Here is a 23,676-nt window from a genome sequence, read left to right as displayed (position 1 = left end):
CCCAATTCCCCATAACCTGATTCCTCATTTAATCTCAGTTTTTCCTCACTGGCTTCCAGTCCAGTCTCCCCTCCCCAATTTCCACAACTGCCAAATTTCTTGTTCCAGTCTGCTTTCCTCTTCTCTTGTCTCTGCTTTGGGCATCTTCCTTCTCCATCATGCCCTAGTCCTGTAGGGTATGAAAACACAGAAAAGACAGGCTTCATGTTCACAGTGCAAGTGTCCAGACCCAAGAGAGCCCACCACAGCCCAGAGCTGCAGTTCCTTTGTCCTTGGAGCATGTCCAGTGCACATGGAATCTTTGGAGAAGTCAGCTAATACAATCCAAGTCTCTAATGAGCATGTGAGAACTGGATTTTATAATTTGGTTATATGTGTGCTGTTTCTATGGGGATTGCAAAAGGCACATTCTGAAACCAAGGCCACCAGTGCACTAAATTTCAAATCCTAAGTGTAGAGGTCCGTGAGTCAAAGGATAGATCACTAGAAATTTTAGCATGACTAAAGTGTGTTTTCCCTTTGCCTCATTCCCAGAAAAGGCTGAACAATTCAGCTGAAAATTTTCAAAATACTCATCCTGACAGACCTGTAAATATTCATCCCAAATTATTGAAGTTTGAGCAAGTTATAAGCAGCTGAAACTAGGGCCTTGCAATGGGAAGTGGTGGACAGCCCTGATGGTGGTGCTGCTACCTGACTTATGTGCAAAGAAACTAACTGCCAGCGTTTTCTTTACATCACTGTTGTTTGTTTTACCACTGGGGCTGTGCTATGAATAGCTGTTTTTCAGAACGCCAATTCACACATTTAAAAGGAATTCCTGTTTCTTTATTTTTGCAATTCTAACATTTAGGATAAGTTCTTTGATGATTGAAGAATCCAACACTACTGTTTATTTGAAAGTATCCCGAAGTAATGGGCTCAATATGTCTGTGAGTGTAGAGTGGGAGACCCTGTCTGATACTGCATTTGGCATAAGTAAGTTCTTTCCTTGATGAATGTTACTTTTATTAATAATTAACATTAGTAAACTGGTCAAGGAGGTAGAGAGGCTAGTTTTGAAATATAAAATAGTTCTTCAGAGTTGATAAAATAAACTGCATTAAAAGATTTATTTCTCTGTGTTAAAATTCAGTAGATAAAATAGCTTCAATAGAACCGGTCCACTGACTGTCACTTCTGTCAAGAGTTGAAAGACTTCTGAAATATCATGTCAATGTATATGGAACAGTAATCTCACTAGACGTTTCTTAAATAAGACATGGTGGTAGTTAGTTTTTCCTCTAAACAGCACAGCCCTGCAGCTGATTAATCAGCCTCATCCCTCCCTCCCCAGTCAGTCAGCTCTGTGTCTGGATCCCTGAGCCTCTGACTAGGTGGGGCTGATTAATAAGGTGTGGGGCTGTACTACCAAGCATCTTAGAGGGCACACTGGTCGTAGTAGTATTACACAATGAAGTGCTCTTCTCCAGCAACATCCATGGTCCAGCATGATTTTTGTTATTTGGATGTCCACTTATCGGGGTGTGGCTCAGTTCCTTGGAGTCTCATAAAGTTTATTTACAGCCACCAGTCCTAGCTCTCAGTGTTCTGTGCTGTTATTTAGCACTAATTTACACCTATGTCTTCCAAGAGCCCATTAGGAACAGAAGTATTGTTAATGCCGTTAGACAATACTGACTTCCCATGGTTCAGCAAATTCTCTGGTTTGGCACTGGTCAGGTCCTGAGGGTGCCCCAGACCAGGGAAGTTCAACCTGTAGTATTAATATTCTTGTAGCACCCACAATTTGCAAAAATACTGCCCATGCAGTCAAGAAGCCTGTCTGTGTATGAATGAGCTTATATTATGAAGCCTAAGCCCTGGCATATGCTCAGCTTTAGATAGTGTGAATAATTCCATTGGCATCCCATGTGACTAGTTACAGCACTGAAAGATAAGCACTTTTGTAAATCTTTTCAGAATTGAGGCCTAAATGAGTGGGACTATTCATATGGGCAAAGATACATACTTGTGCAACAGTTGGCAGGATTGGAGTCCAAGCTTTCATTCTTGTAATTTAGTTCTGGCAACACATTGAAAATACGCAGTTAAACAGATCTACAAGCTATGGAAGTCTGACTTCTCTCATCTTGGTGATGATTGCGAACAATTCTTATGGGGTTTTTTTGATTTTTTTCCCCACAGGTTGCTTTATTATGATCAAAAATTCCAATTTGTCATTAAGAACAACATTTTGTCTATCTAAAATTTCCTGTATGAGGTTTGCGTGTTGTGTATATTAAAAAAAACATTTGCCTGTTCTCATTGTTTTAGCTTCTGGATGTGTTTACTCTAATAAAACACAAGTTTTGAGTGATGTCAGTGTTACCCTTACTGGCATTAGGTCTGAATTGAAAGATCTGATTGGAACCTCCCTCATGTATACTCTAAGAAGTAATATTTTAATGTATTTCAGAGGGTGGAATCAGTATACTGTCTGTCTTACAAAGTTTTGTGGAAGAGTCAGTCTCTAGCTGGTGTTTCTTTACATCAGGAGAGTCTTTATATGGTGTTCTGTTGCGGTCCTCCCCAGCTAGCTTTTCTTCTATTTATCAATGGAGAGGAGTTTTTGTCCCCATTGAGGTAACTTTTTATTTTACTCCATTTTACATGGATGGTGCTAATTGTATTAGTGAAGTCCAGTTACCTCAACACCTTTTTTATGGTTCTCTTCTCAGGACTTCAGTACACAAAATCCTCAAAGCTGTGTGACGTTTCACATCAACGGTGCTGCTTTTCTAGTGATTACTCAGGGAGGAACAGAACAGGAATCTTCCAACAATCACGTGTATACGTTCACATCTGGACTCAGGGTACTTCTGGTAAGATTTCTAACTTATTTTAGATGCTTTCAAAAAGCTTATTCCTAGGAGGCCTGTTTGGTATTGAGCTCCAGCATAATACTCATGCTTTGCAATGACATAAAACATGGCATTTTATAATAAGTTCATAAACTCTGTCAAGATGTTAATTTTTCATGACAAGACAAATGAATTTAAACTCTGGTAACACTGTATTAAAATCAGCAGGTACAACACTTCAAATGTTTTATTTGTTTATGCCAGAGATGATTTTGGCTATAATGTTTTCATAACATTTTCAAGTAGAAATTATTGAACATTCAGGGCTGTAATCACAGAATTTTTTTGGTATTTTAACAAAGTTTTGTATTGAATAACATTCTTCTGTTAGGCAATTAGCCATATACAAGGAACTTCAATCTCTTAACAAAGTTCTCCTGTCCTTGTGCCTTCTTTCCAGATACAGACTCTATCAGTTCCGGAAACCAGAGATGTAAAATATTTCACTGTTGACAGAAAAGATTATTTAATTATTGCCAGTCATATGACTGATTCCAAATCTGTACAGGTTGGACTGCTCTTACTTTTTCCTTTTTGATATGTGTGCTGTATATGTTCACTTCTAGAAAATACTAAGTGGCAATCAGTATTATGGAATATAAATACTGCTTGCTTTGCTACCCTGAGTGCTACAAAAATCTGAATAAAAATGAAGTTTACAGACTGATTTAGGTTTACTTTGAAAATTATTTTGAAAGTTGTCACTTATTGTGTAGTACTGGGAAGAAGCCAGTCATAGACACATAAGTTCTGTTATCTTCAGAATAGATAAAGTTGCATGTAACTTCTTTATATCCCCCATCATTGTTTCTCAACCTTCATATAGAGAGACCATCTGTAGAGATAGCTAGATAGGTAAGAGATAGATCAGTGTCCAAGCCCATTCAGTTTTCATCTTCTGGCTGAGGCTACCAAGAAGAGTACCACTGGTAGTAGGGATTTTGCAATGCAGTTGCTTGTCTGCTAGGAACTGGAATGAGAACACCGAGTGATTTCACTGAGCAGCCATTTGATGTTAATGATTCATAGACTTCAGAGGACAATTAAAATAAAGTCTTCAGCATGCCATCAGATTTGTTAGTCTTGCACAATCTGACTCTACTTTCATCTAAAGAAAAACCTTATCATTTCTCATAGGTTTTCCAGTGGAATGATGGCCTTTTTGTATTGCATCATCATCTCCCAATTTATGGAGCTCTGCACATGGTCCTATTTCACAGAGGAAGTTTTATGTACCTAGCAGTTTCTCTGTCAAACACCAGTCACCATCCCGTTTTGTATCAATGGTCAGATAATGAGTTTCAAAAACTTCAGCATGTGCCGGTAAATGGAATAACACACATGGAGGCATTGACTTCTGGCTCTGATATCTATTTAGTAGTTGCAAAAGGTATGTTGCATGACAGAAAAACATGAAGTGTACTAAGTGTATGCTGTTCTGTTTTAATGGGAAAGACACTTGGCTCAGCAGTGTAGCCAATATTTTATCTTCCGAGAAGAGAGGACAAAATTTCTCATTCAAATGTCATCAGGGACAATCACTGCTACAGTAAAACTCCAATAGTCCGGCATCCAATAGTCCAGCACTCCTGATAGTCTGGCATCAAAATGGCAAGAGCCTATTGAGTGAGCTTCAGCAAAAAATGAGTCACAAGGTAACAGCGGCAACAGCTGAACTGAGCAAAAAGGGTAAAAAAGGCTTAAAAAAACTAAAACATTACAGTATACTGTATATAGTATGTATAATAAAAAGGGTTAAGAACACTTTATCTACAGTATATAATGTATACAGAATATATATAACCATTTTATAGTACCTCCTGATAGTCCGGCATATCTGATAATCCGGCACCACCTAGGTCCCATAGGTTCCGGATTATCGGAAGTCTACTGTATTTATTGGGGAGACAGAAGTGTCTTAAAATATGTGCAGAATAAGTGAGATATTGATTTCCAATATATAGTTTTACTAGAAATATTGGGGATTACGAAATCCTTACCACTTAGTTGCTGTTAGCGTCCTCTGCAATGTAAGTGCTGTGCAGAATTCAAGGAACAGTAGCAGAGATTATTGTTATGCTGCAAATGTAGGACGCTAGACAGTCCTGCTTTCCTAATACACCCCTCTGTGTCCAGTGAAAAGGCTAAGGAAACACTTCCCACTTAACTGTGCATTCTCTTGCAGTTGTGCCCCAACAACCTTAACATTCAGTGGTGAGTGGGCGTCTACGTGTGCATGCACAGAAGACAATTGATTGCCAACTGTTGTTCTGGTTTTCACAGATATCTTCTGTTTTAAGCATAAAGGAATATAGGATAATTTTGCTCTCTGTGTTAAAATCTGGCAAATTCTGATGTTTTGATGGCAATCAACTTTGCAAATGTTCATTTATTGGTCAGATTCATTGTGTAGTTAAGCTTCATATTTATTCCCTTTGTAGAATCCAGTAATTCAAGTGAAGTTTTTATTTGGGAGACAGGACAATCTTCCTTCAGGCATTTTCAGTCCCTTTCATCTAATGCTGTAAACAAAATCCATGCCTTCATGCCTTCTTCAGGTTTAGGTAAGTTTTAGATAACTGCAGTCTTTGCTCCAGTAGTATCTTTTGCATTGGTGGTACAACCTTACTGAAAATAGTGCTAAGACCATGTGGTAGATACATGAAATTGCTGGTTCATCATTTTTCTGGTGATATGAATTAGCACCAAATGAATAAGTGGTGCACAAAAAGGATGAGACATCTTACAGCTCAAAATAAGAAAAATACTCCAGAAGTAGGACAATGTTGCAAATATATAAACATAATTACTTTGGTGATGCAGCAGATTTAATTAAGGTCTTCATTTGAGAGAGACTGCATTTAACTGGGTTCCTGATTTGACAGATCTCCAAGATGCTTGCAGATCTCTATAAGCGTGGAAGAATGACTTCTAGTGTATGGAGTAATGTTGACAGCGGATCTGGAAAAAACAGGCAGAAGCAGATGAGGAATGTACTAAATGTGACTACTATACAAATAATAATGGTGTCTGCCCTTTTCCTGGCCAGAGCACATTTGAGTTTTTGTTTAAATATGGTTTTTCACTGGAGTAACTTATTTGGTCTAGTCTGATCTCCTTTTCTGGAGTTATACTGAAATAAAATTGGTGTAAGTGGGTCAACATCAGATGTTTCTTTGCAGACATTCACTTAGTACTTGAAATGTAGTGGCTGAAATAAATGAGTAAAAATGCTAAGCAAATGTTCTTGTCTCAGACCTTGCAAGCAAGACTGGTCAGTGAGTTTTTGTGAGCAAGCACCTCTGGGATTCATCTGCAAAAACTATTACATTTCCCTCTGAGTTTTTCCTTTTTATTTTCTTTTTTTAAACACAGTCCATGTGCTACTAGCTGGTAAGGAGAGATCAGCACTGTATTCCTGGAACTCCGAAGTAAACCAATTCTCTCTAGTGCTGGAAGTACCTCCTGCTAACCATATCACTTCAGTTACTACAAGGTCACTTAACTCCAACAAAAATCTAATTGCTTTTTCTGGAGGTTCTTACATCCAGATTTATGAACTGACCACAGTCTCCAATGAGTCAGATTTTATACCTAGGTAGGTTTTTCATTTTATACCTCTCGTCTTGCAGCTCTTCATTTTAAAAAAAATGTTTCTTGTAATATTTGTAACTTCTGTTTTAGAGAGTACTCTTATTGATCTCACTAAGGCCTGGTCTGTACTACATCAGAAGGTCAAAGTAAGATACGCAACTCCAGCTACATAAATTACATAGCTCGAGTTGACGTATCTTATATCGCGTTTCCGTGCTGTCCATATAGCAGGAGGCTGATGGGAGCAAATGCTCCCATTGGCTTCCCTTACTCCTGATGAGAAGCAGGAGTACCAGCACCGACAGGAGAGTCCTTTAAGTTCAATCAAAGGCAGCATCCATCTTCTACGTAGAGTAGCAGTGGCCTAAGAGTGTTCAGCATAAAGGCTGCTACAAAATCCATTTAAATTAATGAGTGTCTCTTAATGGACTGTCAGTCATGCCCACATAGTACTTGCAGTTATGTTACTTTCTTGTGTTTATGTATAAAATGAATTTACTGTGGTTGAATGAGAATCCCATTCATAATGAATTTTTTATTTTAATTACTTTGAGTCATAGAGATAGACAAGTTGGATGAGGTAATATTACGATTAATTATTTCCTTTCTTTAAAGGTTTTTTTAAAGTCAAATTAGGTTTGAATCAATAAAATATATTAATTCAAACTCTTAAAATCACTTGATGCTTTTAAAAACCAAAGCTATCAAAGGCCAGTCTTCTATATTTCTTGATTTTGAACATATGACATGGGTGTTGTGCTACTTATACTTTATAATTTTTAACCCAAACATGAAAATTTATCAATTTAGGCTGTCTAACATTTATGGCTGTTTCGTATATTACAAACTTTTGTTGTTCTCTCTATCCCCTGGGTTAGTTATTTCCCTCATTTTTAAGATCAGTGTTTCAGTTTTAGTCTCTTGATTGATGTTTTAAATTATATGCAACCATATCAGTTTATATAACTCCCTATTTCTCTTTCATGATTATAAATAGGGCTGGGTAGTCTTCATGACAGAAAATGTGACAGGATTTTTTAAATAAAATGTCTTAGTCTTTGTTTTCCTAACAAATCTAAACCTTTACTACAGAAGATTCTTAAATTTATTTACAAACTTACTGCGTACATGTTCAGTGTAGTACAGATAGAATATAATTATAAACTTTCAAATAGGGATATAAAGATATATCTCATGATTTTTTTGTGTAAAAAGAATTGTTACCCCAAATATTGTTTTTCACTTTTTAAAAAAACTGAAACTATGCAAATTGTATTTCTTTCATGGAAAAGTGATGATCATTCCCCATTTTGCCATAACAAATTGCTCTTAATTATTTTGTGCATGTGTGTGTGTTTTTATGCTAGTTCAGGTGAACTGATATTTGAGCCTGGAGAGGTAGAAGTTGTGCTGGCAGTCAATATCCTTGATGACATAATCCCAGAGGAAGAAGAGTTCTTCACAGTGCGACTGAAAAATCCCAAAGGAGGTGCAGAGATTGGTGCTAGTGGTTATGTTAATGTAATTATTCCATCTAATGACAATGCTCATGGAGTCATTGCATTTGCTCAGGTAAGGGAACTAAATTAAATCATTACAATATAGATATACTTTGTCCAGAATCAAGAACACTAACATGTAGAAACTGTAAACAGAAAAGGTGATGGGCCTAATTCTCCACAGTCTTTCATCATTTTAATTTAGTGATGTTTACACCCCTTCAGTCTAGTTGTAAGTGACTAAATAGAGTGCAAGGTAGAACAAAACAGTTCCAGTATCTGAACTTTGTGGGATTTTCATTCTAAGTAATATAATCTTTAAAAGCAATGAGTAGTCCCATGTCACCTAAGAGCTTAATAAAAATATACAGTATCATCAGCTTTTGTGGGTAATCCCCTCTTCATGAGCTTTTGTGGGTAACCCTCACTTCAGCAAATGAGTTGGAGTGGAAATAACAGAATCCAAGATATGACAGCAGAAGAAGAAATTGTCCATTGTAGGACCTGTGTTACTGAAGCTAATTAAGTGGGTGGGATGTTTCCTATTCATAGCTTTTGATGTTGTCAAAGGCAGGAGAAATTGGCTTTGTAGTACATTAACCTGTTAATGTCTTTATTCAAGACAGTGTCAAATTTGTAAATGAATTCCAGTTCTGCAGTCTCTCTCTCTAATTGGATGGTGAAATATCTGTGTAGAAGAATGGCTACTTTTAAATTCATGATTGAGTGACTGGATAGATTGAAATGTTCCCCTATAGGGACATTTATGAAGAGGAAATTCATCAGCTTGCATTAAGAAACTCATACAGATACATCACAGCTACTCCTCTGAGACAGTATGATGTTTGTTAACATTAATAAAATCTGTTCCAGAATCCAATGTTCAAATGGCTGGAATATTGACAATTTACAGAAGTCTGTAGGACCTTTCCCCACGTTACAACAGGCTGGTTAGGCCTGGTCAGGGAGTGAGCTGAGGTAATTTCCAGGCCAACTCTGCTCTGTTCCTGTCTCTTCAGCTAGTTCTGATATAAATTATAAAATTGTCATATTGTTTTTTTTCCAGTAACTTCCATTTATTTTTGAAGGATAGCATTTTATTGTTCTGATATACTCAGTTTTACATGTAATTTCATTAATTATAAAAAGGCCAAATTTTGATTTTTAATTTATACTAGCAATTAGAAATGCTGTCAATTAGGTTTTCATTCTGAGCTCACTTTTAGTTAAAAATTTCAGTTCTCTCATTTTAGTTCTGAAACTTTTATTTTTGCCACCAGGATGTCTTTGGCTATCCCTCAATTTGAGAGTGATATCTATCACTCATTGATACGTTTTTAGCCCAGTTTGTGCCTTGCAGATTTTCCCACAGAAGTGTGGTCTTGGAAGAGACATAGGAGTTGGTTGGGATGTTGTGCCTTTTCTTTTTCTCCTTTGTCGCTACTCTGTCTCAGGAGTAAATAGTCTGTTCCTCTGAGAATCACTCCAGCTGCTCAGCTATAGGTTACCCAGACCTCAGACCCATAGAGAAGTGTGGAGATGACAACTTCCTTGTAAAACAAGATCTTGGTGCCTGTTTGCAGCTCCCTACCATGGAAGAGTAGTCTTCTAAAAGATGTGCTAGCACAGCAGATCCTGTATTTCATTTCTGTGGCAATGCTGGCTGTTTGGGAGAAGTGGCTTCCAGAGTATGGAAAATGGTTCACATATTCCAGCAGTTTTCTACGTTTGGCAATTTGTAGAACATAAAGGAGTTTGTGCAGGTGAAGGCTTAGTTTTCCCAGTGTTGAAAGAAAGACCCAGACTGTGATAAGCATTTTCAAAAAGATCGAGGGTACTTTGCAGATTGTTCTCTGAGCATGCAAGAATGACACAATCATCTACATACTGAAAGTCAGCGATGCTAATTCTTGGGATCTTAAATTTTGTCTAGAGATGTTGGAGGTTGAGGAGTTGTAGCCAGACAGGAACCCCCCTGTAACATCCATTTTTGCTTGCCCGAAGCATGCAGGGCCACAGAGCAGTAAAACAGCAGTCTTTGAAAGCCTTGGACAGGAGGCCCAGATTTGCTAGCTAACCCAGTGACCCTGGACAACTGTAAGCAGAGATACACCAATTGCTGATCTCGAGGCTGCAAGAACTGCCTTGGCTGGCACCTATATTGATACGAACACACAGCTGTCCGCGGGGGGAGGAATCTCTTGCCCACTAAAGAATGTCCAGTACTCACAATTTAGTTATCTCTCTTGCAAGTGTAAATTAAGTTGAAACTCCCTTGTAAGAACTGGCGTCACAAAGACAGACCAAGACAATTTGGCATCTTAGATAAGAAAGAGGATACGGGCCCCTATGGGTATAAAGATGGGTCCAGCAGCACATTTACTCTGAGCGTCAGTCTACCATCTATCTGCTGGTCGGGTTAGGTGTTTGACCTCCCGAGGTTCCATGGGGGCGCCCACCTCGTATTCGTCTTTCCTAGGATTTGAGGGACCAGCCCTGGCCTGATACACTGGAATTGAGAAGCACAGAAGGGGGTAAAAATTGTACCTGGTTGTGTCCTTTGTCTTAAGTGTACACATAGACTTAGAGCTCTTTAAAGATTAAGCTGTCACTTGGTACCATTATTTCTATTTTCTATCTTTATTTTCTTTGTAACCATTTTTAAGATCTATATTTGCTAGCAGTTAAGAAATAGAGCAATAGCCATCGTAACCATATGATTTATAAGCTTCTTTAATAAACCTGTAAGCTTTAACCTGACTCCTTCAGTTGCTGTAACAGAACCAAGCACAATTTAAAAGAACTTCAGCCGGTCATAAGGGACAGATACAAGCAGAGCTGGGCATTTGGATCGTGTCGCTTCCAGAGGACAGATCCGTAGGGGCATCTCTCAGCCTTCCCTAGGCTGCCCGCTGCGAAGGGATCCTGTATCCTAGCAGTTAAAATCTGAGATGTAGTAAGCTCTTCCTATAAACTCTGGGGCGTCTGTCAGCCTGTTGGCTGCCCTCTGCGAAGGGATCCTGATCCTAGCGGACTAAGACACGGACAGTAAACTCCTCAGGGCACCCGTCAGTCTCGCCTAGACTGCCCACTGCGACGGGGCCTTGTGTCCCAGCAGTTGAAGACTCGGGTGTAACACACACACACACACACACACACACACACACACACACACACACACACACACACACACACACACTGCCCTGATCATCAGCTGACAGAAGTTGGATGTCCACTCAGGAAGGTGGATTGTGGATGAGATTAGGATCCAGCAAGGTAAATGGAGAAGAATGTTGGAACAATGATAAAGCCTAGCTTGACACCGGTTCAAATGATGAATGACTTGCCCTGTGAACCATTGAACAAAATGGTAGCAGTCATTCCATCATAGAGTAGTTTGATGAGGGAAATGCATTTCTGTGGATGGCCAAACCTACACAGCACCTTCCATAGTGCATCATGATTGATAGTCAAGGGCCTTGGTTAGTTTGATGAATGCCATGAAAAGTTCTTGGTGTTGGCCTTTGCACTTCTCCAAAATCTGCTACGCCACAAAGATCATGTTGGTTGTGCCTCAGGCAGACCTGAAGTCACACAGTGATTTAGAGAGAAGTTCTTTGGCAAGGAGGAGAAGGCAGTTTAATTGGATCTGGGCAATTATCTTCCCTACAATGGAGAGCATGGGAATACTTCTGTAGTTCCTGCACAAAGATTTGTCCCCTTTCTTGAATATTGTAACTTAGGGTGTCTTCAGAGCTCATGAAGACATTGTTTAGAAGGCTCTCAAAATGCTCCTTCCAACATTGTTTTATGGCTGCATTGAGGAGGGTGGACCCACTGGGGAACGTAAAGGGATAGTGGCTTTGGAAATTGGCATATATATATAGGTTTTGTTGCTTGAAAGACACTTCTCAATCATTCTAGTCTACAAAACTGGATCTTGGAGACCTTGTCATGCCCTAAGTTGTTTTTTATGTCACATAGCCTCCTTTGTACTTTGATTTTCAGCAGGTGATAGGCTTCATGTTATTGTTGGTTAGAGGAATCATTTTGCCCAATTACAGAATGCTCCATTCTACTACCTAGAACAAAGATATTTGGAATGGTGGCAGTTCTTTATTAGCATGGAAACTATAGGATGGGGACAAAGCATTCTAAGAAAAAATACTAGAAGTCTTTATCTAAAAGGTATACTTTATTTCAAACAAAAGTCGTGGACTTGGAATTACTGCATGAAATTCAATGGGCTGTGTTATGAAGGAGCTCTTGTTAGATTCTCATAATGGTTTCCCCTTGAAAATCTACAGCTATCGGATGGAGGGTAGAGATATAAGCAACCTCCTTATCAGTGTGAAAGAGACCGTAGAGAACAGGATAAAGGAAAAGGCTTGGGAGTAGGTGGAGCAGCAGATGGAAAAGGAGTACCTCTAGCAGTGAATGGGTACTTTGTGGGATAGACCTGGGAATGCCACATCAAATTTCTGTTTCTAAAATGACCACCCTCAGAAAGATTCTGCTTTGGGAAGAAATCATTATCAAAGGAGACCTGGACTGAGAACATATCTTAAAGGCCAGGTTGTAAAGTAGTCATGCGAAGAGAAATAGAAGCCACAGAAAATCTGGAGGGAGAGTTGTTGCGCAGGATGTGCCTAGAATGCACCATTAAGTACCACAGAATCAGCTGGCAAGAATAAAGTAAACCCAGACTGGAAAATTGTATACATAGCAAGTCCTTGCTAAATGGTACATTAGAATATTTTTTTTTCAAATTCCAAACAGACTGAATCTGCCCTGGAAGTTCACCATTGTTTCTCCTTGTGGTGGCATATGCGCTCTGTCACAGGTGGGAGCCTCTGCCTGCGTGGGACGCCACCTGATTGGCCACGTGGTAGCTGGCCATCTCTACAGTTCACAAAATAGCCTTGGTCTCTGGGGAACCCTGAGTCTACAACCTTATTCCTCAGATTGTGTGACCTAATGGCCAAGTCAGTAAGGAGCCCTCAGTTCAGGGCAGCACGGCCCACTTCCTAGAGTAATGTTAGTGCTAACACCCTGGCAGGGAGACTCAGGCCCACCCTGCTCCACCAGGCCCCAACCCCGGGCCCTGTGAGCAGCAGCAGCACCATCTGCCACTCCCTTGGCGGGGAATCTGGCCAAAATTCGCTGAGTGTACCTGGATGGGAGAGGCTGCTCCTGCACCCTCCTTGGGTTACTTCCTACCACTGTGGTCAGATCCACATGTGGTCACTGGGCCTTCTATGTCTCTAGCATCACCTTCTCTCTGGAATTCTGGGGGCTTCGTTGTGGCTGTCTCCCTGGTGTGCGGTTCCCACTGCCATGGTTACTGGTTGCAGCAGCTCAGGAGCTCTGGTTGGAGGTCCTACTTCCCCCACTGGCCAGCCCAGACTGAGTTGCTCTGCTGTCTTATACAGCCCCAGCAAAACTTCCTCCACCCACAGGCTACGTCTAGACTGGCCCCTTCTCCGGAAGAGGCATGCAAAGCAGGCAAGTCAGAATAGGGAAATCCGCGGGGGATATTTAAATATCCCCTGCGGGATTTAAATAAACATGGCTTCTGCTTTTTTTCCGGCTTGGGAAAAAGCCGGAAAAGAGCGTCTAGACTGGCGCGATCCTCCGGAATAAAGCCCTTTTCCGGAGGATCTCTTATTCCTACTTGCAAGGGCTTTATTCTGGAGGATCACGCCAGTCTAGACGCTCTTTTCCGGCTTTTCCCCAAGCTGGAAAAAAAGCGGCGGCCATGTTTATTTAAATCTCGCAGGGGATATTTAAATTCCCCGCGGATTTCCCTATTCTGACTTGCCTGCTTTGCATGCCTCTTCCGGAGAAGGGGCCAGTCTAGACGTAGCCACAGGGTTTTAATCCCACCTATTACAGTGTGGGGTATGTGCTCCCTGTCACACACCTCTACTTTAAAACAAGTCTGGAGATGAAATCATTGTTGCAAAAAAGTTCAAACTTGGTTACCCAACATTAGGCCCTTAAACACAGGGCTGATTTATTTATTTATTTATTTATTTATTTATGTCCATGGGAGCTTTATAGGCTTAGCACCCCTGAAAATTCAGTCACTTCCAGAGAAGTGTGCTTAACGCAGTGTATACAGTGTTTAATATTTAGCTTCTAATGCCTCAAGGTAATTCTGAATGAGTTTTTTATATATAACATTTGATGATAGGACAAGAAGCAATGGGCTTAAATTGCAACAAAGGAGGTTTAGGTTTGAATTAGGCAAAACTTCCTGTCGGGACAGCTAAGCACTGGAGTAAATTACCTAGGGAGAATATGGAATCTCCATTATTGGAGATATTTAAGAGAGGTAAGATAAACATCTATCAGGGATGATTTAGATGGTGCTTGGTCCTGCCGTGAGGGCAGGGGGCTGGACACAATGACCTCTTAAGGTCCCTTCCAGTTCTAGGATTCTGTGATCTCTTCACATGCTTTTTAGCCATTCAAATAATGTAATTTTGTGTGACTGTACTATATTTATTGCTTTCCAGAATTCTTTGTCTAAGCAAGTTGAAGAAATGGAACAAGACAACTTAATCACCTTGAATGTTGAACGTTTAATGGGAACATATGGCTGGGTTTCAGTACAGTGGATAGCCAATGGGAGCATTAATGATATATTTCCAGCATCAGGAATGGTATGTAGTAATTTTTCTATAGTTGGTGAAGCACTGATTTAAAAATACTTTAGAAAACATCCAAAGTCCTAACTGTTGTCCCTTCAAGTGCTCAAGTATGGTAGAGAACCTTGTTCCTCCCGCTTCAGTGCATAGTGACCCTTCTTAGAACCAATCAGCTCTAGCACCCTGAATTCTTTGGACCCAGTTCCACCTAGTGGCGGGGGGCATAAACTGACAAATCCTGTGACTTCTAGGACATTACAAATTATAGATACAAGGAATCAAGGGCAAACAGATTATGAAGATATACAACAATTATTTCTGGAAAGGAATAAAGTAAAAAAAAAAGGAAATTGGTCAAAGAGGGCAGGCAGAGAATCAAGTATGTAAAGTAAAGTGTGTGGCAGAAGAAGTCATAATGCAGCTGTATTATTATTTTGAAATTGAGTTGTTCTGCTGACTTAGCCAGATTTTCAGAATGGGTGTTTGTAAAAGAGTCTCGCATAGTTTACCACCAACACGGCTAATGTCACCTGGTTTATTGGTCAAGCGGGACTGTCCGGTAGCCACAGGCACAACCCGCAACAGAAACCCGCCCTGTTCACATTCCTCTTTTTCTCCCCTTAATGCATGCCCGAGGCTGCCTCACTGGCCAACGGAGTAGGGGGATTCGGGCCCACCCCCTCTCCGAACCCCGGCCCAGGGCCCTGAAGAAAGGGACACACGGTCCCTCCCTAGCAGGTGGGGGAAGAGCCCCAAAACACACCCGCTCACGGGCTCCACGACCCCGCCCTGGGCCGCTTCCTACTCCGCCCTTCCTAAGGGCCCATCCCTGCCGCGTATCCCAGCTTCACCTTTCCTCTCTCCCTGACTCTCCGTTTCTCCCTCCTCCCTCTTTCACGGTGCCGGCCCTGGGTTTAAATCCCCCGCCGGCCCTGTTCCCGTATGTCATCTCCTCCACGCCTCCCAGCAACCCTCCTTCCCCCGTGACGTCACACGCCTGCGCCTCTCTAGCCCTCCTACTTGGGCCTCACCCAGAGGCTCTCCTTGCCTCTCATCGTTCGCCGCACCGAGCCCCGACTCGGCAGCGCGGCCCGCCGTCCCGGAGGCACGCCGGCTCTCCACCCCCCGGCGTGTCCATCCACCGTCACCACGGGCACCTCGAGTGCGGGGCGGGAGCGCATCGTCACAGTGTTTTAGACACTTCAGTCTCTATTTAAGGGATCCAAATAAAATAGTTTGATTTTCAGGTGTGCTGAAGTCATTGAGAGTTGTGGATACTCAGCATTTCGGATTTTGTTTTGCCCGAATTAAAGAGCTTACTTTTTTCCAAAGTCGTTCTCTCCGTGCTGTTTCCTGTCAGTGTTGCTAATCTCTCTGGATCCCTTTCAGTTATTTTTATGTCTTCAATGATGTCACACCATCTCCCACTGTCATTTGCATATTGTATTAATACTCTGTTTATGGTTTTTTTCACAAATTGATTTTTAGAAAAGCAAATGTTGATGAAAGTACGTGGAACAGGAGTATGGAATGAAATTACCTATTTTTTTAAACTTTTAGGTATCATTTTCAGAAGGCCAGGCCTTGTCCACAATCACCCTGACAGTTCTTGCAGACAGCACTTCAGAGCTTTCTGAAACTATTGTTATCACACTCACCAATGTCACTACAATGGGTATTAAGGATCCCATGAGAGGAGCCACCATAGATCCTAAGAGAGCACGAGCTACACTTAATATTTTGCCTAATGATTCTCCCTATGGTGTAGTTGGCTGGTATACGGAATCTCTCTTCACTAAAGTAGCAGAGCCTGAAGGTAAGTCTGTCTTATGTTCCTTCTTAGGAGCTAACATAATGGCATACAAAAGTCATCATCTTTAGAAATTCTGATACCAGCGATGGGAGTTTTTAATGAATAACATTCTATATTTTTAAAATAATTTAAATTTGAACAACAATCAAAAGAAAAATAACTTTGTGATAAGCAGAAAAAGTGAAACCACATCTGCCAAAACATCCTTAGAAATACAAAACTGCAGTTTTCCAGTGGATGTCATTTCATATACACTGTAACTAAAGAGTCTCCAATTATTTTTTGGAAGTTGATTGTGATGTTCACTTGTATTACTTTCACTAATAAATAGAATTGCTCCCTTATTTTGCTAAAAATTGGTGTCTTAATTTCTAGTGCAATGCATACAAATAAGATGACACTTAGTGGATACTATTGCCTTTTTACAAATTGCTACTTATTAAATATTTGTCTTTAAATGTAAGACTGTAGGTTTTGAGGGACACTTTGCCTTCACTGGTTACACATTTCCTCTTTTTAATCTGAAAACCTCATCACTGCCTTTAGATATTGTGAACTGTATACCACACATTTGTTAACTATAAAGCATTAATCAGCCAAATGGCTTGATTCTGGTGGCACCCATTACTATGACATTAGAAAATCTTGGAATGGGAGTTGGCAAGGGACATACCTGTGTTGCTATCATGCTGATGCTGCTCCCAAGGAAACTGAACTGTCCATGCACATTTTTCTGTGATTTGTGGTGGGGAAGTAAGTTAGGGGGAAAGGAGTGATACCTCTGCTGTGATGTTGGTACAATCGTACTAGAATCTGGAACTTTGCTAGAATCCTGCAGAGAGAGCTATTGTAAGTTGGCTTTATAGGCTGCCTGAACTTCATACAGAGCCACAGGAAAATTCTTAAAGTCAAGACCTGGATGAGGGGATGGATTGCACCCTCATCAAATTGGCAGATGACACTAAGCTAGGGGGAGAGGTGGATATGCTGGAGGGCAGGGATAGGGTCCAGAGTGACCCGGACAGATTAGAGGATTGGGCCAAAAGAAATCTGATGCGATTCAGCAAGGACAAGTGTAGAGTTCTGCACTTGGGACGGAAGAGTCCCAAGCATTGTTACAGGTTGAGGACCGAATGGCTAAGTAGCAGTTCTGCAGAAAAGAACCTGGGGATTACAGTGGGATGAGAAGCTGGATATGAGTCAACAGTGTGCCCTTCTAGCTAACAGGGCTAATGGCATAATAAGGTTTCACTAGAAGTAGAATTGCCAGCAGATCCAGAGAAGTGATTATTCCCCTTTATTCGGCTTTGGTGAGGCCACACCTGGAGTATTGTGTCCAGTTCTGGGGCCCCCACTATAGAAAGGATGTGGACACATTGGAGAGGGTCCAGTGGAGGGCGACCAAAATGATTAGGGGTTGGAGCGCATGACCTCAGAGGAGAGACTGAGGGACTTGGGTTTGTTTAGTCTGCAGAAGAGAAGAGGGAGGGGGGATTTGATAACCGCCTTCAACTTCCTGAAGGGATGTTCCAAAGAGGATGGAGAAAGGCTGTTCACAGTAGTGATAGACAGCAGAACAAGGAGCAATGGTCTCAAGTTACAACGGGAGAGGTCTATGTTGGATATTAGGAAAAACTGTTTCATTAGAAGGGTGGTGAAGCACTGGAATGGCTTACCTAAGGAGGTGGTGGAATCTCCATCCCTACAGGTTTTTAAGTCCTGGCTTGACAAAGCCCTGGGTGGGTTGATTTAGTTGGGATTGGTCCTGCCTTCGGCAGGGGGCTGGACTTGATGATCTCCTGAGGTCTCTTCCAGCTCTATGATTCTATGAGCAGTTATTGTTCATGTAGAACTCACATTCTTTCCCCTGACAGCTTATCACCACCACTACAGTTTCCACCTCTTCTCCCCCCCCCACCTTTTTACCTTGCTGTCAGGCTTCCAATCTATCATTTTCCTGGCTCCAATTTTTTTCCTTCCAACCACTTCTTTGAAAATAGCTTTTTTACTTGTACTCCTTCTGACTTAGGTACAGGACTTCGAGCCACGCTGTAGTAGTTCTGGTGTTTCTTGTACTCTGATGGAAAAACTAGTTTCCCAAAGGGGAGCTGAGTCGTCATTGAGTCTCCAAGAAAGGAGTGTGTTTCCTTTCACAGAGAATTTGAATAAAGAGCAATCCCTTACTACTGCCACCAGTGTCATTGCCACAGAGGTCATTTCCTATGTCCATAACAGTAGTGACTTCAGAATGATTTAAGATACATGAAGGGCATTTGAAATGGAGATGGAGGGAGGGGAGAACTGAATGAGAATGTGTATATTAAAGTAAAGGTTTTGTATAGCAAAATTCAATTCTTACATTTCTCCAAAAACTTTCCTCTTAAACTGCTCCCTACTGCTGTATTTTATGCAGATTCAGATGTCCCTCACATACTTTGAAACAGCTTTCATTACTGCATTTTTAGATAAAGAGTGCACTGGTTGTGATATTGAACATGAATACATGCAATAACATTCCACTGATTTCAGTGAGTGATTAACGGGATTATTCTAGTACAGTGAGATGAAGTAGAAAAACAGTGGGAAAAGGTTATAGTAAACATATTAATGGGATTTTACCAGAGCTAATAATGTTTTCTTTCCTATTTCACTTTACAGAGAATTCTACTATTGTTACTTTACAAATTCTTCGAGAACAAGGATTTGTTGGTGATATTGCAGTAAAGTTGAGTACCAAACCTAATTTTGCTCTTCAGCCCTTCAACCAAGCCACAGAGAGTCAGGATTATGTGATAGAAAAGGAAACAATAATTATGGCAGAGAATACAATCATGACTTACGTTACAGTGGCCATTTTGCCTGTGAGTAATTGAAAGAAGACACATTTTTGTTAGATTTTTAAGGACGATTATAGTGTTGGTTCTGTCAAGGGGTAAAAGGAAAAGTGTAACATGTTATAAGTGATGTCGGAGGAAAATTGGCTTATTAAATATCTATTTCAACAGAATCTGGATACTGGTAACTAGTTTGTGAACAATCCAAATTCTTTGTGTACTGTGTAACAAGTAATTTAATCTTAAGGAAAATTGTTTTTTATGGTGAATTTTAAATCCTTCCTGGAACATGTTTTGTGGTAAATTTGGGACAATTTCAAACTGTGTAAAATAAATGTATTTCACTTTGCATGCCTTTTAATAGATTTATTAGTCATATTTTAAAAAAGTGAATTTATTGGTTCCACTAGACTGATGACCAGAAAAGATTGTATTTTTATGGGATGTTCAAAGTCCTTCAGGTCCCCCTGGTCAGTAGTGTTTTCAGAAATCCTGTGAGGCAGGGAATTAGTTATTTAATTTCAGCTGCTGTGATTTTTACCTAATTCTGCTCAGTCAGCAGCCAGTCAGTTTCTTCCTTTCATAGTATCTGTCTTATAACATGAACTTTCAGTGAGGGTGACGTTTTAAAAACATTTTCACAGGATAATATTCCAGAATTGCAGGAAGGATTTGTAATCAATATTACTGAGGTGCATCTGGTGGATTCCTCCCTTGTGGGAGGGCAACCAAGTGTGAAGAGAGTTGGGTTAGAAGTAGCCGAGGTAATAATTGAAGAGAATGATGACCCCAGAGGAGTATTTAGTTACAACGTTACAAAGGTAAGACTGAATTTTAAACATTTAGTGTTGTATTCTAGTAGCAGGTTCTGTATTTTTAGGCTGCATTTAAAATTTGTTTTAAAGATTTCTAGCACTAAAAATCAGTTAAACTAATTATATACGGGACAAGAAATTTCTATACAAAAGTTTTCTTGTTGCTAATATACTTAGTTCATGAGAGCACTGGAATTCTAAAACACTAGGGCTTTGTCTACATTGGCACCCTTTTCCGTAAAAGGGATGCTAATGAGACACTTTGGAATTTCAAATGCCGCGGGGGATTTAAATATCCCCCGCGCATTTGCATGAACATGGCTGCCTCTTTTTTCCGGCTCAGGGATTTGCCGGAGAAGAGCGCCAGTCTAGACGGGATCTTGCGGAAAATAAGCCCTTTTCCACAAGATCCCTTATTCCTTTCAAGTAGGAATAAGGGATCTTCCGGAAAAGGGCTTATTTTCCGCAAGATCCCGTCTAGACTGGCGCTTTTCTCCGGCAAAACCCCGAGCCGGAAAAAAGCGGTAGCCATGTTCATGCAAATGCTGCGGGGGATGTTTAAATCCCCCGTGGCATTTGCAATTCCGAAGTGTCTCATTAGCATGCCTTTTACGGAAAAGGGTGCCAATGTAGACACAGCCTAGTGGATTATTATTCCCCAACTACATCATATTAACAATCTGATCTTTCAACCACCACGATAGTAATACATGTTACTGATTTGTCTTATAGATTTATATAAGGGGGCTAAATTATGACTTAGCTCCTCACCTCTGGCCACTTTTGAACATTTTGATATCAGCCTTTCTGCAGGGGGTGAGAAAGAAACACACTTGCCTTGGCAGTCATCATGTTTTCTGAATTTTCAGGATTTTACTGGAGTAGTTGCTGGTTATGAAGTTCCTCCACCACAGAATATACTGAAGCTGCCAGTTGTTCGGAAGGCTGGGAGATTTGGTTCAGTAAAAGTATACTGGGAAGCCATGCCTGCCAGCGCTAGCGTGGAAGACTTTACACCAACATTTGGAAACATTACATTTGCAGATGGACAAGTATGCTGTTGCTGAAAATATAAACATTCCCGAGTTAAGACATCTCAGAATCTTTTGAATTTGTTTCCTATAAAAGATATTAATGTAGTCTCAGAAGACATTTCTGCTTATGGTGTGAACATATACAGAGTATTTAACTTGAAGCTTTTTCATAGTCAGCCCTGTTTACTTCTAGACTCATAGACTTTAAGGTCAGAAGGGACCATTATGATCATCTAGTCTGACCCCCTGTACAATGCAGGCCACAGAATCTCACCCACCCTCTTCCAGAATAATCCTTTCACCTGTATCTCAGATATTGAAGTCCTCAAATGGTTTAAGGACCCCAATATGCAGAGAATCCTCCAGCAGTGATCCGTGCCCCATGCTACAGAGGAAGGCGAAAAACCTCCAGGGCCTCTGCCAATCTACCCTGGAGGAAAATTCTTTCCCAACCCCAAATATGGCGATCAGCGGAAGCCTGAGCATGTGGGCAAGACTCACCAGCCAGACACCCAGGAAAAAGTTCTCTATAGTAAATCCTATCATCCCACCATTGGCCTATTTACCGCTGACAGTGAAAGGTCAATTAGTTGCCAAGATCATGTTATCTCATCAAACCATCCCCTTCATAAACCCATCTAGCTTAATCTTGAAGCCAGATAGGTCTTTTGCCCCCACTACTTCTCTTGGAAGGTGGTTCCAGAACTTCACTCCTCTAATGGTTAGAAACCTTCATCTAATTTAGAGTCTAAACTCACTAATAGCCAGTTTATATCCATTTGTTCTTGTGTCTACATTGGTATTAAGCTTAAATAATTCCTCTCCCTCCCTGATATTTATCCCTCTAATATATTTAAAGAGAGCAATCTGTCTCCCCTCAGACTTCTTTTGGTTAATGTAAATAAGCCAAGCTCCTTGAGTCTCCTTTTATAAGACAGGTTTTCCATTCCTTGGATCATCCTAGTGGCCCTTCTTTGCACCTGTTCCAGTTTGAATTCATCCTTCTTAAACATGGGAGACTAGAACTGCACACAGTATTCCAAATGAGGTCTCACCAATGCCTTGTATAAGGGCACTAACACCTCCTTATTCCTACTGGAAATACCTCGCCTAATGCATCCCAAGACCGTATTAGCCTTTTTCACGGCCATGTCACAATGGCGGCTCATAGTCATCCTGTGATCAACCAGGATTCCGAGGTCCTTCTCTTCTTCCATTACTTCCAACTGATGTGTCCCCAGCTTATAACTAAAATTCCTGTTATTAATCCCTAAATGCATAACCTTACACTTCTCACTATTAAATTTCATCCTATTGCTGTCACTCGAATTTACAAGATCATCTAGATCTTCCTGTATGATATCCCGATCCTTTTCTGAATTGGCAATACTTCCCAACTTTGTGTTAGCTGCAAACTTTATTAGTACACTCCCACTTTTGGTGCCGAGGTCAGTAATAAAAAGATTAACTAAGATTGGTCCCAAAACTGGTCCCTGAGGAACTCCACTAGTAACCTCCTTCCAACCTGACAGTTCACCTTTCAGTATGACCCACTGAAGTCTCCCCTTTAACCAGTTGCTTATCCACCTCTCAATTTTCATATTGATCCCCATTTTTTCCAATTTAACCAATGATTCCCCATATGGTACTGTATCAAATGCCTTACTGAAATCGAGGTAGATTAGATCCACTGCATTTCCTTTATCTAACAAGTCTGTTACTTCCTTAAAGAAGGCAGTCGGGTTGGTTTGGCACAATCTACCTTTTGTAAAACCATGTTGTAATTTCTCCCAATTGCCATTAACTTCAATGTCCCTAACTACTTTCTCCTTCAAAAATTTTTCCAAGACCTTGCATACTACAGATGTTAAACTAACGGGCCTGTAGTTACCCGTGTCACATTTTTCCCCCTTTCTTAAAAATAGGACCTCTATTAGCAATTCTCCAGTCAAATGGTACAACCCCTGAGTTTAGAGATTTATTAAAAATTTTTGCTAATGGACTTGCAATTTCATTTGCCAGTTCCTTTAATATTCTTGGATGAAGATTATCTGGGCCCTCTGATTTACTCCCATTAAGCTGTTCGAGTTTGGCTTTTACCTCGGATATGGCAATATCTACCTCCATATCCTTATTTCCATTTGTTATGTTGCCATTATCCCTAAGCTCTTCATTGGCTTCATTAAAGACTGAAGCAAAATATTTATTTAGCTATTGGGCCATACCTAGATTTTACTTAACCACCACTCCATCCTCAGTGATTAGCTGTCCCGCTTCTTTTTTGTTTTTTTCCTATTTATATAGCTATAAAACCTTTTGCTATTGGTTTTAATTCCCTTTGCAAGGTCCAACTCTACATGACTTTTAGCCTTTCCCACTTTGTCCCTACATACTCTAACCTCAATAAAGTAGCTTTCTTTGCTGGTCCTTCCCATCTTCCACTCCTTATATGCTTTCTGCTTTTTCTTAATCACCTCTCTGAGGGTATGTCTACACTACCCAGCTAGTTTGAATGTAGGCATACCGCACTT

The 23,676-nt window shown here is 40.6% G+C and overlaps 1 protein-coding gene across 1 annotated transcript in view; it reads left to right on the top strand.

Annotated features, from left to right (window-relative positions):
• The window catches only part of ADGRV1 (adhesion G protein-coupled receptor V1), a 393,877-nt gene that overhangs the window by 119,407 nt on the left and 250,794 nt on the right, over positions 1-23,676 (top strand). The window contains exons 46-58 of the mRNA XM_089779321.1: positions 854-978; positions 2,459-2,625; positions 2,721-2,864; positions 3,304-3,411; positions 4,041-4,293; positions 5,345-5,467; positions 6,279-6,501; positions 7,865-8,069; positions 14,518-14,664; positions 16,210-16,473; positions 19,123-19,323; positions 19,941-20,117; positions 20,981-21,163. Coding sequence (XP_089635447.1) covers positions 854-978; positions 2,459-2,625; positions 2,721-2,864; positions 3,304-3,411; positions 4,041-4,293; positions 5,345-5,467; positions 6,279-6,501; positions 7,865-8,069; positions 14,518-14,664; positions 16,210-16,473; positions 19,123-19,323; positions 19,941-20,117; positions 20,981-21,163 — 2,320 coding nt within the window. The remainder of the gene's footprint in view (positions 1-853; positions 979-2,458; positions 2,626-2,720; positions 2,865-3,303; positions 3,412-4,040; positions 4,294-5,344; positions 5,468-6,278; positions 6,502-7,864; positions 8,070-14,517; positions 14,665-16,209; positions 16,474-19,122; positions 19,324-19,940; positions 20,118-20,980; positions 21,164-23,676) is intronic.

Source organism: Pelodiscus sinensis, chromosome 6 (genome assembly GCF_052426305.1).
Source record: "Pelodiscus sinensis isolate ZL-2025 chromosome 6, ASM5242630v1, whole genome shotgun sequence".
NCBI classification, from domain to species: domain Eukaryota; kingdom Metazoa; phylum Chordata; order Testudines; family Trionychidae; genus Pelodiscus; species Pelodiscus sinensis.
The sequence above is the reverse complement of the archived record's forward strand: the minus strand, read 5'-3'. Positions and strand labels throughout refer to the sequence as shown.